At 37.6% G+C, this 18,613-nt stretch overlaps 1 protein-coding gene and 1 non-coding gene across 5 annotated transcripts in view; both read left to right on the plus strand.

Moving 5' to 3' along the window:
* MIPOL1 (mirror-image polydactyly 1) overlaps nucleotides 1-18,613 on the plus strand; it is a 265,158-nt gene that overhangs the window by 81,213 nt on the left and 165,332 nt on the right. For all 4 annotated transcript variants that reach the window (XM_060175449.1, XM_060175451.1, XM_060175450.1 and 1 more), the window contains 3 exons: nucleotides 9,719-9,848; nucleotides 17,062-17,095; nucleotides 17,355-17,525. In XM_060175449.1, coding sequence (XP_060031432.1) covers nucleotides 9,719-9,848; nucleotides 17,062-17,095; nucleotides 17,355-17,525 — 335 coding nt within the window. The remainder of the gene's footprint in view (nucleotides 1-9,718; nucleotides 9,849-17,061; nucleotides 17,096-17,354; nucleotides 17,526-18,613) is intronic.
* LOC132533545 (U2 spliceosomal RNA) lies at nucleotides 5,901-6,089 on the plus strand. The gene has a single exon (XR_009545419.1). It is a non-coding gene; the product is annotated as a U2 spliceosomal RNA (small nuclear RNA).

An 18,613-nucleotide genomic window follows, 5' to 3' on the forward strand; every position in this document is an offset into this window, starting at 1 on the left:
TCTTACATAACCATTATGTTATCTCTCCAGCCCTTCTAGTTATTTTCTTAAGGAATTAGTAGTGCATATACATAGATAATTATTTCCAAAGATGTTCATTTTGGTGTTGTTTACATGGGGGCTTGGGGAACATCATAAATTTTAAAATTAGGACCATATTCAGTCAATATGACATACTAATTATATATTTTTGAAGAATACAGAAACAGTCTATTTATTGTTGTGTCTGCACCCACCACCCACTTTCTATGTTCCTCTCTGCTTATCACTGTTGTAGCAGACATGATTCTAACTATTAAAAAACATGATACTGTGGTGTTTTTTTTATCACAAAATGCGTAGAACTGAAGGTTATTACACTAAGTGAGGTGGTAGAAGACAACTATAGATGGTTTTGCTCGTTGACTTTTTGCTTTTAGTCACTCCCCAGAGCTTCACTACTCCAGACTGACTTTCAGATAGAAGAATAATGTGAGAGACACAGAGAAACAGAAGAAGAAGAAGAAGAAGAAGAGAGGCCATAATCTCCCCTCATGGCTGTGCTACTCCCATGTGCTGAAGCAGAGACTTGAATATGGGTTGTGCAAGCAGGCACCCTGGGAAGCACTCATTGGCTCTGTATTTTCCCTGTCTGTTTGTCTGTCTATCATCTATTTTATTTTTATTATTTTGTTTGTTTTATGTCAAGGTGGCACTGGCTGCCTTGATTTGGTTAGATCAGCAGGTGCAGTTTCAAATGATACGGATCAAGAGAAGCATGAAGGAAGATGAGAAATCCCCAGAGGTTCCAGGACTGGGAGAAATAACGGATTTTACAGAGAATGAGGCAGGTTCCTTGCCGTATTAGAGTTTAAGAAGGCAATAGATAATTATTATTATAAGCAAGTTATTTGGGAACTTGGTGTACTTTGAAAGTCCTGTGGTTAGCATTTACTTTATTATATAAAGACCTTACCATGATTTATGTCATTTAATGCTATTTACAAATAACTATATCTTATATACTGATGAGACTGGTTACTTCTGGTCTAAGATTACAGGTGATTTAATATTTCAAAAAAAAGTTATTATTAGAAATGCACTAACAGTTTAAGCCCAGTGTTAAAATTCAGTTTACTAATTTGATAATCTATCAAATTAATATAATAAATAATATCTATCTTGTAGAACCAGGGACAGGTCATGCTTTTATTCAGAGAGAGCACAAGAGGGAGAGATCTGAACATCCTCCACTGACACAGCACTAAACATGTAGAGCTTGGTTCATATTGCAATGTTAGCATCCTCTCTGGTGCATTACTTCTCCAGCTCAGAGATAAACTTTTTGATGCCTTTCTTGTCACATTTTAAAAATGTATTTATCTTATTAATTTCATATGAAATGTCACATAAGAGAGAATCCGGGAGCTGGGCGGTAGCACAGCAGGTTAAGGGCATGTGTTGTGGGTGTAAGGATCCCAGTTCGAGCCCCCGGCTCCCCACCTGCAGGGGAGTCGCTTCACAGGCGGTGAAGCAGGTCTGCAGGTGTCCATCTCCCCCCCCCCATCTTCCCTTCCTCTCTCCATTTCTCTCTGTCCTATCCAACAACGAAGGCAATAATAATAACTACAACATAAAATTACAAGGGCAACAAAAGGGAATAAATATTAAAAAAAAAAGAGAATCCATAATACCATTCTGGTACTTGTGACACTAATAATCTTTCCAGGAGCCTCAGACATTGTAGTCTGGCTCTCTACTGGCTTCTCTGTTTACCCCAATTAATTTTTAGTAAAATGTTATTTAGAGCAGCTGGGGAGGTGGTCCAGTGGATAGTGTTGGACTCTCAAGCATGAGGTCCCAAGTTGAATCCCTGACATCCTATGTGTCAGAGATGCTTTGTTGTTCTCTCTGTCTTACATACAGATAATTTTTTAAATAAATTTTATTTATAAAATGGAGATATTGACGAGACTATAGGATAAGAGGGGTATAACCCCACACAGTTCCCACTACCAGAACTCCCTATCGCATCCACTCCCCTCCCGCACCCCTCCAAAGCTCTCTTATTCTTTATCCCTCTGGGAGTATGGATCCAGGGTCATTCTTCTAGCGTTTGTCCTTCTTCCGTAGCCAGTCAACAGCGGCAGGCTCATTATGGTGTGCAAAAGGTAGAAGGTCTGGCTTCTGTAATTGCTTCCCTGTTGGGATGCTTCTCATTCTGCTTCTGGGATCCCTTCTGTTAGATTGCTTGACGTTGTGGTCTATTTACATGATCATTCTGTTACATTGGTTTGGTCTCACCCTGCCTCCGCGAGATTGTGGTTTAGTCTTTGCCTTTTTGTGCTTCTCCCTTCTCTCCGCCCCCTATCCTACATACTTCCTTGTTTCCTGACATGGTGGCAGGAGGAGAGAGATGGAGGAGCCCATTGTGAGGTGATTAAGTTGTTGGACTGCTTGCCCGCTCGTAAATAAAGATTAAACTGTGTTCTAAGCTCAGTCATGAGTTTCTGGTCGTCTATGTCTCCCATCCGTGAAGCCAGCCCAGAGAAAACAACACTTCCCCACTGAAGATGGGTGTTAGTAGATGGATCCATACTCCCAGCCTGTCTCTCTTTTTCCCTAGTGGGGCGGGGTTCTGGGGAGGCAGGGTTCCAGGACACAGTGGTGGAGTTGTCTGCCCAGGGAAGTTCGGTTGGTATCACAGTAGCATCTGGAACCTGGTGGCTAAAAAAGAGCTAAGATATAAAGCAGAACAAATTGTTGACTAATCATGAACCTAAAGACAAGAATATTGCAGATGAAGATTTGGCGGGGTCTCCATTTTGGAAAAAGCCAGAAGGTCTGTTTTAGGTCTATTCCAAGGGGCCCATGACTTTACTATTTTTTGCCTGAGCCTGACAGCTAACATGCAGGTGGATCTAAGGTATTGTCTGGGAAGATGGTGTCATAGTTGGAGATAAAAAAAAAAAAAAAAAAAAAAAAAACTTTACTTATTTAGAAAATAAATACACTGTTGAAAATTTAAAGTCAGGTTTAGAAAAACACACTAGGTTTATAAAGAAGGAATTATGGAATTATGACTTGAATTCAGCACTGTAGTGTCAAAAACAGAAGCATCCAAGTGCTTGAAGTAGACTGGCTAATCTTTTACTGGTGTAAGAGAGTTACCATCTTTGTTTAAATTTCCAACAGCTAATTTCTGCAAAGGGAAAAATTATGATTATTAAGAAAACTGAAAGAGACAATGTAATGTTTGTGGCTCTGTAGTACATTTATAGTGGTTTTATAAAATAATCTAATATGCATAGTGGTAATGGCAGCTATCAGGAGATTTGAAATTCTTTTATATATTGTAAAGACCTGTCTTTTACAAAGCTATTATCTATTTTTGCTGCTTAGAATTTTGGAACATGAAGTATAATCACTAATTATTTTATATTTCGAAAATAAATTCCTAGTGACTTCTTCCCAGTCTCGAGACCTCCTTTTTTCTTAGGTACATGTCCAATTCGCATGTGTTACCAGATGGATTCTTTTTCATCGGAAACATTTATCCTCTAAATTATGTTGTTTAGAGGTACATGATCCAGTGTTTAAACTAGGATGTTTTCCAATATGTAATCTCATCTCTACTGTCTTTTAGAAGTAGTTTGAGAAGTGTAGAATCTGGGTTTGTCAACAGACTTGGGTTCTACTAAGAAAATATGTACTCTGCCATGACTCGATAAGCTCATACTTAGTATGGTTCAGCTTCTTCATATTTACTTTTGCCCATATTAGAAAACAATTAGCTTACTAAATAAATTTGAGTGCTTGGTGTGTGTGTGTGGGTACAGGAGCGGGGGGAGGGTAGTGGTTGGTGATCCTATCTGAATCTTTCTCATTTGTCAAAGAATTATGGGATATTTGATAACCATGTTTAAAAATGGAGATATCCAAATATTATTGTAAACACCCAATGATTTGTTTTACCTACAATATAAGTATTTTACTTGGTTGGCTTACATAGTAGCTAATAATATTTGTTAATGTAATTTAACTGCTGTGAACCTTTACTGAACAAATATTGAAATTTATTCAAGTCAAAGAAAGAGAATCTCTAATGACTTTTGTTAAAGCTTCTATTTAATAGTTAAGGAGAAAAGTTTGTATGACACACGAGATGCAATTAACAGTAGATTTTACATTTAATAAAAAGAAAGAAGCATGCATATTTGCTTTATTCATTCCATCATAATTTGCATTAGAGCTGTGGGTGTTTAATGAGCAAATTCCAGCTAAAATGCTATATTGATTTTCTAGTGAACTTTGTAATAGTCATCTACCTTGGAAAAAGCTCAGTGTTTACAATTAAGTTTTCTTTACTGGAAATGGTAGAGAGTTGCATAGTGATGTTTTAAAAGCACCGAATTCTAGAGAGAGTCATAGTTTTCATAATCAACAAATTTTACACATCACTTAATAGATGTTAAAAATATAATTTATTAATACTGTAATTTTGGATAAATTCCATGAGCATTTATAAAGCGCAGAGCTACAACTTATGTGTATGTATGTGTCTTCTGGCATTTAAAAATTTACCCATAGCTTACTCAGATATCAGTCTCCTTCAAATATATGTAGTATTTACATCTCTGGTGTTCATAGCATTAGAGAGGGAAGATATTTTCTCTTGATTACAGAAGATCAAAGAAACCCTCAGTGTAAAGATTCTAAACAGAGAGATAACTATATTATACAATTTACACTGAATGTCACTTTGTAAAGATATTGTCACACTGTACAGAAGTGATTGGAAGCCTATTGGCTTTTCAAATTTAGTAATTGTTAGTTTAGCCTTTCAATATATCAGATATTTCAGGACTATATACTACAGGTTTAATCTTTATTTAAATTATTATTTAACACTGTTTTGGCCATGCTATCTGATCCACAAATTAGGAATGTCTTATAGTTGTAAAACTTTGAAATAGAATATTAACATATTTTGTACAAACTTTTAGGTTATAATGTGTAGTATATGGTATAGATTGGACTCTGAATGAAACTTTGTTCAATACAAAAGCTTAAAAGCAGGAATTTACATAGGCCTTCAAAACATGGTACATCCAAATGATTATTAATAATAATAATTATTATTAATTATAGAAGTTGGTACGGATAGAGAAGCAAAGAGAAGGAAAGATACTTAGAGCACTGCTCTACTTCTTGTGAAACTTCACCCATTGCAGGTGGGGACCCTGGGTTTGGAACCTGGACCCGTGTTCATGGTAACCTGGATACTGTATTTTCTAAGCCACCACCTGACCCTTGAATTACATTTTTAATATGCCAAAAAGTTAAAGCAAACTGTTAGTCTATTAATTGGGTGTGGAGATATTTGGTGAGAATCTACTTTATTTGGCCAAGAGCTACCATATACTATTTAGTTTTCATAAATGGTGTATCCTTTAAAAATAATCTAAGAAATATATATTGCTCATCCCCACCTGCAGGGGGAAAGCTTTGCAGGTGGTGAAGCAGGGCTGCAGGTGTCTCTCTGTCTCTCTGTACCTCTCTATCACCCTTTTCCCTCTTGATTTCTGGCTGTCTCTATAATATATATATACTGCCCACGTTTAGTATGATCACACTTTTTGCCTGAATTAAAGGGGTAGATAGCATAAAGGTTATGCAAAGAGACTCTTAGGCCTGGGGCTCCAAAGTCGCAGGTTCAATCCTCTGCACCACAAGAAGCCAGAGCTGTGCAGTGCTCTGGTGTTTATCTCTGTGTCTTTCTCTCTCTGCATCTCTCTCAAAAATTAAAATAAAAAAACACACCTATATTCTGCTTAATATGTGATAACGCCCTCTCTAAGCTGTTAGGAATACCCTCCTTGGAAAGAGATTAGATAATTAGAAGAGAAAAATAGAAGTCAATCGCTTTTCGGCCTTTTGGCTAAGATCAAGTGTAGTATCTGTTCTTATCAGTTTAATATCTGATACGTCCTCTATTCAAGGACAATATTAAATGGATTTTTGGAACTAGGAGTTCAAATAGGGGCTTGCTCTGTCCACTCCACGCATTGACCTGGTACTGCACTACTTCCAGGAACGGTGCACCCCCTCTGGGGGATAAAAAAAAAAAAAGAAAAGAAAAGAAAAATAGAAGTTACTCTTGTGTTTTAAATTATGAGAAACATTGTCTTATATATTTTTTACATTTTCTTTTAAGCTAATTTTTATTGAAGAAATTTTTTTGTGATTAATAGTAGGTTACAAGACTGTAAAATACATTATATATTTTAGACCACACCCATCATCAAAGCTCTGTGTCCCCACCCTCCCACTTCCCAAATATCACCACCATAGTCCTCACATATTTTTGAAACAGTTTGTTTTATTCTGTTGGATTTCCCCCCCCCCCAAGTTCATATGTATCAGATTCACAGACTCCACATACCGGTGAAACTCTGGTAATTGTCTTTCATCTCTTATTTCACTAAGCCTAATGACCTATCATTGTTTTCTCCCAAAAGTTACAATATCATCTTTTTTTTTTTTTTACTGCAGAGTAGTATTCCATGGAATATATATGCCATAAATTTTTTTTTTAGTCAGTTATTTGTTGATGGGCATTTGGGCTGCTTCCACTCTTTGGCTATTGTGAATAATTTAGCTATGAACATAGGGGTGCATATGTTCCTTGGAGTTAGTATTTGAGTGTTCTTTGGATAAATGACCAAGATTGGTACAGCTGGATCATGAAAGCTCTATAGGCTTATTATCATGTCATCAGCAAATAGAGTTTGATTTTTTTTTTCCTTTTCAATCTGTTTCCCTTTGATAGCTCTTTCTTGTCTGATCTCAATGGCCAGGACCTTGAGGATTATGTTGACTAATAGTGGAGATAGTGGCTCCCAGTTTTAGGGGGAAAAAACTGACAGCTTTCCTTATTGAGAATGATGTTAGCTAAGTTTGTCGTAAATGCTCTTTGTTACGTTGAGGAATTGTCCTTCTTTTCCCAGCTTCTAGAGGGTCTTTATCGTAATAGAGTGTTGGATCTTGTCAAATGCCTTTTCAGCATCAATTGATATAGCCATATGATTTTTCTTTTTCTTTTTGTTGATATCATCAATTACTTCAATTGACTTGCAGATATTGAACCATCCCTGCTTCTATTGGGGAAATATTTTACAAAACTGTCATTTCAGAGGGACACTGACAATGTGTTAGTATACATTTTTGGTTATTATTTATTTATAAAAAGGAAACACTGACAAAACCATAGGGTAAGAGGGGTACAACTCCACACAGTTCCCACCACCAGAACTCCTTATCTCATCCCCTCCCCTGATAGCTCTCCTATTCTTCTTCTTCTTTTTTTTTTTTTTTTCCTCCAGGGTTATTGCTGGGCTCGGTGCCTGCACCATGAATCCACCACTCCTGGAGGCCATTTTTTTCCCCTTTTGTTGCCCTTGTTGTTGTAGCCTCGTTGTGGTTATTATTATTGCCCTTGTTGACGCTATTCGTTGTTGGATAGGACAGAGAGAAATGGAGAGAGGAGGGGAAGACAGAGAGGGGGAGAGAAAGATAGACACCTGCAGACCTGCTTCACCGCCTGTGAAGCGACTCCCCTGCAGGTGGGGAGCCGGGGGCTCGAACCGGGATCCTTACACCGGTCCTTGTGCTTTGCGCCACATGCGCTTAACCCACTGCACCACCGCCCGACCCCCAGCTCTCCTATTCTTTAACCCTCTTGGAGTATGGACCCAGGGTCACTGTGGGATGTAGAAGGTGGAAGGTCTGGCTTCTGTAATTGCTTCCCTACTGAACATGGGCGTTGACAGATTGATCCATACTGCCAGCCCGCCTCTCTTTCCTTAGTGGGGCAGAGCTCTGGGGAAGCAGGGCTCCAGGACACATTGGTGGGGTTGTCCAGGGAAGTCTGATTGGCATCATGGTAGCACCTGGAACCTGGTGGCTGAAAAGAGAATTAACATATAAAGCCAAACAAATTGTTGGCTAATCATGAACCTAAAGGCTGGTGTAGTGCAGATGAAGAATTGGGGTATACTTTTAACATCAAAATGTAGCTCCCTTCCCAAGCAGGGTATTGAACTTCAGTTTAAAACAGCACTAGGATTCCATACATGGTACAAAAATAATACAGCTACAAATAATGACACAGCAGTAATAGTACCTGATCTGAGGTCCCACAGGCCACATTCAGTCCCTCGCACCACCATATGCTTCAACTGTCGAGATCTTTTTTGTGTTGTATAAACTGTTCATTAAAAGCGTTTCTTTTCATGCCTGTTGATATCCAGTTATTGTGGCAGTTTGCCTGATACTTTATTTATCTGTCTGTGGGTAGAAATCAGGAGACAGGTAGCAGGTGACTCACCTAGTAGAGTGTACGTGATACCATGTGCGTGGATCTGGGTTCAAGTCCTAGACTTCAGTTGTGCGCAGTGGGGGTGGGGGGTGAGGGTCCTTTGTGAGCATTGGAGCAGTGTTGCACAGCCTCCCCTTCTCTCTCTTAGCCTTTTTCTAGAAGGTAGAAAAAAATGGCTGTTGGGAACAGTCATGCAGGCACTGAACCCCAGCACTAACCCTGATAGAACAACAACAGAGTAGAGATGTGGATTCCTGTTAGTTTTTAGCAGTTACAAAGGTGCTATGAATGTTCAGTCTTTGTATCTATATACTTTGATTTTTTTTTTATATAAATGCCTATGAGTGGCAGCTGAATCCATGATAGGTTTATGTTTAAATTTTTTTAAAGATGCTGACAAGCTGTTACCATACATTCCTACTAGCAGAAAGTTCCAATTGCTTTCTGTCCTTGCCAATATCTTTAATTCACCTTCCATTTTAAGCCCATTTAATAGGTAAGTGTCATTTATTACCTAGTTTTGATGTATCTCTAGTCATTAAAGATGTTCAATTCCTTTTGTTGTGCTTACTTACCATTGGCATCTCTCCTTTGATATAATGGTCAAGTGTTTGCCCATTTCAAAATATATTGACTATTTTTTTTCATAGCTTAAAAAAATCACATTCTTTGTATGGAAAAGATATAGTTAATTTATTTTTCCCTCTACCAATTATAATTTAAGGAATAAAAAATATTAGCTGACAACAATTCAAAAATGTTATATGTATTCTCTATGTTCAGTGTAGCATTATTCATAGTAGCCAAAGTGTTCATTTTGGATGACTGGATAATGAAGTGATGTATGTATACTCAGTGAAATTGCTTTTCACCTATTATAAAAAAGACTACATTTTGTCTTTCCTGGAAATGTAGATGAAATGTAATGTTAACCTGATAAATAAGAGTTGACAAAAAGTATAAGACTTTCTGTAGAGTTTCTCTCATGTTCTTATGTGAAATGTAAATAAATAGCCAAAGCTAGCAAGTAGCCAAAGAAGTGACTCGCCAAATTATACACTAAATACAGTTCAACAGTAAGAAGCATTGCTTAACATCCCTGTAGAAGGTTGTAAAAATGTATATGCCTATCAGAAGTACATATGGTAGTTTTCTTTATTTCCCAAGCTCTGGTATCTGTTATTATTTGACCTTTAAATTAAAAGAGTGTGAAATGGTATGTCAATTTTAAACTAATGTTCACTCAAGCAGTTGATCTAATTCATTTGAATAAAATAGCAGTCCTTGCTTTTTATTTGTGCTACAAACTTGCATTCTTTTTCTTTATTTTCTTTAATTGTGGGTCATATGTTTTGGTAGCTCTGGTTGAAGAAGTCTATTTTGCACAGAGGGAACGTGATGAAGCCATTATGTCTCGAATGCGGTTAGCCAATGAAGAGAGAGATGAAGCAGTTGAACGAGTCAAGCTTATGGAAATGTCTCTAAATATGTATGTGCACATTTCAAATTATTTATAATAGAAGTTTTATATAGAATGCATGCACTTATCTAATATTTGCATATTCACAAATGCCACTGAATAAAATAAAGTAAGTAAAACTGTAGCAACAGAGAAACATTATTCCAGACAATTTCTCTTTGCTTGTATGTTTAAACACTATTTTGGGGAAGGGTGGTTGGTGATGGAATGGATATATACATAGAAGTGAGGTGATCAGATTAAGTCATTCTCTACATAGCTTTTTATTTGAGAAAGCATCAACGTATAGCGACTAAGAGCATCCATTCTAGACTCAGTATCTATTTTTGAACTTTGGTTCTGTCACTTCTTAGCTTGTACATTGAAGAGCAAATCACTTAGAGTTAGGACTCCTTTTTTTTTTTTCTCCTTTTGTCATACAAAAATGGGCAAATAATACCTACCTTATATAGGCTATTATAAGGATAAGTGATTGAATAAGTAGTATAAATTACTTGGTTTGTAACCAGTGCATTTTAAATGTTAACTTGGATATAAGAGTTAAAATCAAATATGATCAATCTTCAGTGAAACTGAAGACTTTTTTTTTTAACTTTTGCAGTTTTATAAATAGTTATAAAAATTCCTTTAAAATTCATATCAGTTTAAGAAATGAGAATATTAAAAACTACTTAGGTATTAAATCACTCTATTTTGTGCAGTATTTCAATTAATATCATTTGGTTCTCAGATATGAAATTGATAATTTGTTTAAAATTATCCATCTTATCCTATGGTCTTGTCAGTGTTTCCATTTTATAAATAAAAATTAAAATAAAAAAAGGGGTCAGGCGGTGGTGCAGTGGCTTAAGCGCATGTGGCGCAAAGCGCAAGGACCCGTGTAAGGATTCCGGTTGGAGCCCCGGCTCCCCACCTGCAGGGGAGTCGCTTCACAGTCGGTGAAGCAGGTCTGCAGGTGTCTATCTTTCTCTCCCCCTCTCTGTCTTCCCCTCCTCTCTCCATTTCTCTCTGTCCTATCCAGCAATGAACAACATCAACAATGGCAATAATAATAACCACAACGAGGCTACAACAACAAGGGCAACAAAAGGGGGAAAAATGGCCTCTAGGAGCAGTGGATTCATGGTGCAGGCACCGAGCCCAGCAATAACCCTTGAGGGAAAAAAAAAAAAAAAAAAAAAACACCAAAAAAAAAACTATCTGTTTTGAAATAAATTCTGTTATTTGTAAAATCGCATTAGACTCTATAACCAAGGTGCTCTCCTATTGGTTAATCATAATTTTCTATTTGAAAAGACTAAATAATAATTGCTGGGACACTTAGCATTTGTGGCACTTTTATGCCTGAGTTTTTATGATGGGAATCCCTGCTTAATCTGATTTTATTCAAGCACTTTTTTTTTTTTTGAAAGGCTCATAAATACTTTATTCTCCCATTGAACATGCTCAAACTGTCTATGTCTTGTGTTTACATTCAAATAGGGTTATGAATAAAATTATTAGGTTAAGTACTTTTTCTTTGCAAACATTGTAAAAATGCTTTCTTGCCTTCTGACATTGAGTTTGACTGAAAAAAAAAAGAGTCTGAGAGTACTGAGGATTTCTTTTCCTCACTTACAGGTAGTTTATTTTATTCTGCCTGGATGCCATTCTCCCTTTATTCTTAAACTAGAACTTAAATTAAGGTGTTTGGGTTGACTATTCTTTGATCATATTTTTAGAAACATACCATATTTTTCTTTTTTTTTGAGATTTTATTTATGTATTAATTAGAAACATAGGAGGAAAGAGAAGAAGAATGAGACATCACTCTGGAACATGTGCTGCTGTGGGTTGAACTCAGTACCTCATGCTTGAGAGACTAATGCTGTGCCACCTCCTGGACCACATATAGCATTTTTTTAAAGATTAAAAAATTGTATTATCTGTATGTATTTATTGGATGGAGACAGCCAAAAATCAAGAGGGAAGGGGGAGATAGAGATACCTGCAGCCCTGCTTCACCACTCACAAAGCTTTCCCCCTGCAGGTGAGGACCAGGAGTTTGAACCTGGGTTCATGTGCGCTCAACACCAGGTGCACCACCACCAGGTCCCTATGGTAGAGTTTTCAAAGGACTGTTTGAGTCTTCCCTTCGAAAGTTTTAGATTTGTGAAACATTTTTAGTTTTTCTGTTTGTGTTTTGTTTTTGTTTTTGTTTTCCTTCTCTCCTTGTAGAAACATCGGTTTCTAAAAGCTTAGGGAACTCTGAACTTAACATTGTTTCTCTAATTAAGTCATTCTTAAACTCTGACCCTCTCTAATCCCCCATGCTGATCATTTTTTTTTTTGCAAGACCCTCTACCTACATATACAAATCAAAACTTCATAAACTCCCTATTAAATGGATCTCCTAGATAAAAAAAAAAAAAAAACTGCATAAAAATTGTGTATCTTTTTTTTTTTTTTTTTTTACCTCTAGGGTTATTCCTGGGGCCTGGGGCCTCACTATGAATCCACTGTCCCTGGAGGCCATTTTTCCCATTTTGTTGCCCCTGTTGTTGTTAATGTTATTGTTGCCATTGCTGTTGTTGGATAGGACAGAGAGAAATCGAGAGAGGGGGAGAAAAAGATTGACATCTGCTGACCTGCTTCACCACAATTGAGGCAACCCCCCTGCGGGTCGGGGTCCAGGGGGCTCGAACCAGGATCCTTATGTCTGTCCTTGCTCTTTGCACCATGTGTGCTTAACCCACTGCCCTACTGTCTGGCATTCTCCCACCTTTTTTTTTTTTTTTTTTTTTTTTTATCTGTACCAAGGCTTCACAGATGGTGGTGATAGTGCTGCTTCAGAGTTAACTTTTTAACTTTTATTTTAGGTAAGAAGAAAAACAGAGAGAGAGAGACCGAGACCACAGCACTACTTCACATCCTGTGGAGCTTTCTCTGGTGCTATGGTTGCTCCCAGGAGTCGCTAGGTTTTGAACTTGTGAACTCACACATATGGTACAGCATGTCTGCTATCTTCTTATGGTATATCTTTATTATTTTTAAATATTTATTTACTAAAGAGAGAAAGAGAGGTGGGGAGAGAGCATGGGGGCGGGGGACACATCATAGCACTGCTCTGGTGCATGTAATGCTGAGGTTCAAAATCGAGACCTTAGGTTCAAAGCCCTATCCACTGGACCACTGAAATTTTAATTCTTTCTTCAAATGCAATGCTTTATCCACTGTGTCACCCCATGGGCCACCCCTGTATATTGTTAGTTGATGGGTCTAAACTGAGCCCATAGTGATTTTCTAATTATAGTAACCACCATTGCCTGTCTGTTTTCCTTTGCACATATGATTTTAATTACAAGATATTTAAATCAAGGTTCTGGAGACAGAGCCTTTTGCATTTTCTCCTTTAGAGTGCTGGTATGAGTGGATAGAGGAAGAAAGGAGTAAATGAAAATACTGGCTCCCAAGTCTTTGGTTATAATCAGTCTTCAATAAATACTTAGTATAGACTATTACCAAGCACTGCTATTTGATCTGAACACAACATCATAGTACCAGTTAAGAAGGTAGACGGGAGTCAGGCGGCAGTGAAGTGGGATAAGCGCATGTGGCATGAAGCACAAGGACTGGCATAAGGATCCCAGTTCGAGCCCCCGGCTTCCCACCTGCACGAGGTTGCTTTGCAAGCCGAGAAGCAGGTCTGCAGGTGTCTTTCTCTACTCCTTTCTGTCTTCCCCTCCTCTCTCCATTTCTTTCTGTCCTATCCAACAATAACAATTACAACAAGTGCAACAACAAGGGCAACAAAATGGGAAAAATTGCTTCCAGGAGCAGTGGATTCATATTGCAGGCACTAAGCCCCAGCAGTAATCCTGGAGGTAAAAATTATATATGTATATATATTATGCCATATCTTACCTTCCCTTATACCTTGTGTCTTCAACTTTTAATTTTTTTACTTTTATCTAAAACTAGGAATAGAGTTTCAAGTTAACACGGAGCATGCATGCATAGTAATTTGGCATGTTTGCATATGTATATTCCTACTTTTGAGATCTTGATATCTCTTCAGCTTTTTTCTTTTTTAACATATCAAGAAAGGTATAGGAATGAGGCCAGGGATAAAAACAAACAATCCAGAATTCTCTGATAAACTGATTAGTCGTTCTTTTTATCATTTGAGGTCAAAGTGTAGCCTTTTTTCTTCGAACCAGGTGAATGAGTATAGGTTACAAAAGAGGTGGTATTGACTGATTTAGAGTTAAATCAAGAAATGTGACATTTCATGCTCGTGTCTTCTCAGAATGCAAGGTTATTAGTCAAAATATGCAGGGCACAGAAAATCAATCTAAAGTTGAGCCCTTGAACATTTACTTCCACAAAATTTTTACGAATTATCATGACTATGTCTAGTAAGACTGATGCAGGCATAATTTAGGCTTTACAAAGGCTGGGGCTCTTTTGTATAACTGGAAATGCATGGCAATTCGACTATATTTTATAGGACCATTTATTAGGAAGTACCATTTTATGAAAAACAGCCAATGATCTGTAGGGCTTTTAAATTGTTTTCTTTCTTTCCGAAGAAAGCAATGATGGATGCAGCAGGTGGTGTATGTACTACTTGAAGGACTGAGTGGAACTGCATGGAAACCTCTATTGTAATTATCTTTACTTGTATAGTTGAGGATCCGATGCAGAGAAATATATAAGCTATACAGAATTGGCACTGGGGTAGCGGAGGCAGGTGACAGTTCATCTGGCTAAGAGCACAGGTTACCATATGCATATCTTCGGGGAGGAGGGCGGGACTTCTCAAGCAGTGAAGCAAGTACTGCAGGTGTCCTTCTGTCTCTGTGGCTATCTCTCCCTCCCCTCTCAATTTCACTCTGTCCTATCAAATAAAGCAGAGCAAACGCCCTGAGTTGGCACTTGTATCAACTGTATCCATTAGTGATCTGTTCTCAGTTACTTTTTTTCAGGTATCAAAGCCTTTCATGTATGATTTCATTGCTCTTGACTGCTTTTTCATTCAGATAGAGACAGAGAAAGAGATAGAGATAGATGGGGCCAGGCAGTGGCACACAGGGTTAAGCACACAAAATATGAAGCACAAGGACCCGTGCAAAGAACCCAGTTCAAGCCCTCAATTCCCCATCTTTTTTTTTTTTTTGGGGGGGGGTGTCATTTTCACAAGTAGTGAAGCAGATCTGTAGATATCTGTCTTTCTCTCTCCCTTTCTATCTCCCTCTCCTCTCTCAATTTCTCTCTGTTCTAGCCAATAAAATGGAAAAAATGGCCATCAGGAACAGTGGATTCATAGTGTCAAAACCAAGCCCCAGTGATAACCTTGGAGGCAAAAAAATCAAAAGGAAAAATCTTCATATTACTTTGTGCCACATTGGAATAGTACTCTGGTCTCTCTTCATTAATGAAAGGAAAAAAAGAAAGGAAGGAAGGAAGGAGGTAGAAATAGAGGCAGAGCTCGCAGCACTGCCACTTCCTTTCTTGCCATAACATCTCTCACATTGTGCCACTACTTGAACCTCGGCTATGCATTTGGCAAGGCATGCACCCTACTTGGTGAGCTATCTCTCTGGCCCTGGTTTTAATTTTCAATCCTCTATATAAAGAATTAGCAAAGTACGTACCTATGGTGCAAATATAGCCATCTCCCTGTATTTTATAAGTTAAGTATTGCTGAAATACAGCCACATTCAAAAAGAAGTGTCTGTTCATTTATGAATTATCTAAGCAGCTTAGTGGCTTGGACAGAACACTTGCAGATAATGCAAATTGCTGCGCCTTCTTCATACCCATAGTTAAAGCATGTGTAGAAGTGGTTTGTTAATATATATATATATTAAATACAGTGTTTACAGCGAATACTTTCTATGGGTGTAGCAATTTTATTGACCTGTGTAGCTTTTTTTTTTTTTCCAGTGAGGTTCTACAAATATAGGTACCTATATTTTCTGTCTTAACTTTTTCATTCCCTCCTTTTTCCCCCTTCTATTTTAGAGAAGGAAAGAGGGAGGGACAGCATGGCATTTCTTCTCACTTGTGGTCTTGGGGCTTGAACCCCAGAGCCTCCAATAATTTTTGTGTCTTTTATAATACGTCTTCCTATATTTTTTCATGGTAAATGTTTACTTATGTGTATAGGAATAAGGCGTGAAAAAAGAAAATAGAAAGATAGCTGTGTAGACTTTTAATTCATTTTAAAATGATCGAGACCATTTCTGAACTTTCTGTTATTGTAATACTTAGTAACCAATATAGATTTTCATTCAGTGTACCCAGTGATTTTTCTAAATCACATTTTTTTTTTCTTTTGAATCAAAGAGCAGAGTTCACTACTCAGCTCTGGCATATGGTGGTGTGGGAGATTGAACTTCGGCCTTTGAAGTCTCAAGCATGAAAGTCTTTTTGCATAACCATACTGTTTTTCCCCATCCTAAAATAACATTATTTAAGATGTTACTTAGAATGTCTTTCTTTACCTTTCCTTCATTTTTGAAACTCATCATCACTCCCAAACCTTTCAATAAGCACTATTGCTCTCACAGGACAGAAATTATTTATAAAGAAGACCAGTTTACTTTGTCCTTACAGTGAGTAATTCAATATGTTGTAAAAAAAAAAAAGAGAGAGAGAGAGAGAGAGAGAGAGTAAATAATATGTCATTAAAAAAAATATATATATAGCCCAGTTTTGGCCAATCTTCACAGTGTATACTTTGTGTTAAGACATTGGTAAGAGATTTCTTTCAGGTCAAAATAATGCCAATTATTTGTCACTGCTTTTGAGGAAATACAATTAAACTTTATAATAATAATTTAAAAAACTTGTTTTGTTTGTAATGGTGTCCACAAAACAGAGGAAATACAGTTTTTGTTAAGACTTAAAAAGTCCAGGAATAAATGAAATGAGGAGAATGAGTGCTTCTATCACTGGGGAACTTTCTTCATCTAAGCACATATGAACAATTGATCCTTGTAGTCATATATAGCAGTAAACATTAATAACTTAACAGTCTGAAGCCAGTGTGGAAGATATGGAGTATTATTGAAAGATGGAGTCGGGCAGGTGGCACTTTAATATGTTCAGTGTCATGGTTGACTCGAAAGACTAGTCGAATGAAATTACTTGAGGTTCTAAAGATTTAAAAAGCGAACTCATTTTGCCGCACTAAGGAAATGCTACTGATCAGGCTTTCTGTGTCCCTTTTTTCTAGGCTAGAAAATATTAACCCCGAAGAAAATGACATGGTAAGCCATTCTCCGAGGAGATTTCTTGATGTCAGTCTTCTATCTTAGAGGCTTAAGTTCAATTGAATGGGTTTCAAGAACTAAGATGTGGGAAAAAGAAGAATTGACACACTAATAATGTACATCTTTGCTGCAATATGAAAATTCAATCACTTCACTCAGTCAATTTACAATTCACATGTGCCTATTAATTAAAACCCTATATTAAATAAAATATATTAAAACTTCATGTCTGACTAACATATAATGGTGTTGGTAGACATTACAGGAATTACTGAACAGAATAAACAATGCAGACACGGGGATCGCTATTCAGAAGAATGGAGATATAATTGTGGATAGAATCTACAAGACCAAGGAATGTGAAAAGAGAATTACTGCCGAAGAAATGAATGCAGTGATAGAGGAACGTGATGCTGCTTTGTCTCGGGTAACTATATCTATGTCAAAGCACAGACTTCATCTTGCTCCCCCTTTCTTTACCATTAATAACGGCTTTCCTTGTACATTCTTAGTTCAGATTGGTTTTTAGCATGTCCATATTACCACCATACGTGCATATATTAAAAACGATTAGATATTTTGTTAGACCGTGCTTTCAGCATATACAGCCCCTTATTGCTCAACAAACTGTTAGCTTGTTATAAAAATTTAGTTATATTCTGTAGAATGACTTTTATACAAGACTTCTTTTTTAAAATGTTGTTTTAATCTTTGTTTACTGGATAGAAACAGCCAGAAATTGAGAGGGCAGGGGGAGATAGAGAGGGAGAGAGAGAGAGACACCTGCAGCCCAGCTTCGCCACTCGTGAAGCTTTCCCCCTGCAGGTGGGGACCAGGGGCTCGAACCTTGGTCCTTGTGGTTTCTAAAATGTGTGCTCAACCAGGTGCACCACCACCCGGCCCCCAGTATATGAGACTTCTTGAGTCATGGTTTTTGGAGGACTAAGATTAATGTCTTTATTACTGTTTTATTACCAGTGCCTAATTCAGTGACTTTTAGGAAACACTGATAAATGAATGAAATGGTTAGTGCTCAGCTTTCTGAACATAAGACATTTCTAGACTGAAGTTGATTTCTTCTCTGAGGATATACTACTTCCACTGCTGTCCTTCCAGGCAGTGATTCTGTTCCCTTCCATCATAGTGATGGTCTAGGAGGTTTGTTCTTCATTAGTGCTTTTCATCATAGTTTCTTTTTCCTCCTCTATAAACCTCTACTTTAGAAGCTCCCATCTCAGATTGTGCACCCTGGTACACATTCCTGTCACAGTGAGTTACCCACTCTTTTTTTTTTTTTTTTTTCCCCTCCAGGGTTATTGCTGAGCTCGGTGCCTGCACCTTGAATCCACCGATCCTGGAGGCCATTTTTCCCCCTTTTTGTTGCCCTTGTTGTTGTAGCCTCGTTGTGGTTGTTATTATTGCCATTGTTGATGTTGTTCGTTGTTGGATAGGACAGAGAGAAACGGAGAGAGGAGGGGAAGACAGAGAGGGGGAGAGAAAGATAGACACCTGCAG

Source organism: Erinaceus europaeus, chromosome 16 (assembly GCF_950295315.1).
Source record: "Erinaceus europaeus chromosome 16, mEriEur2.1, whole genome shotgun sequence".
NCBI lineage: Eukaryota > Metazoa > Chordata > Mammalia > Eulipotyphla > Erinaceidae > Erinaceus > Erinaceus europaeus.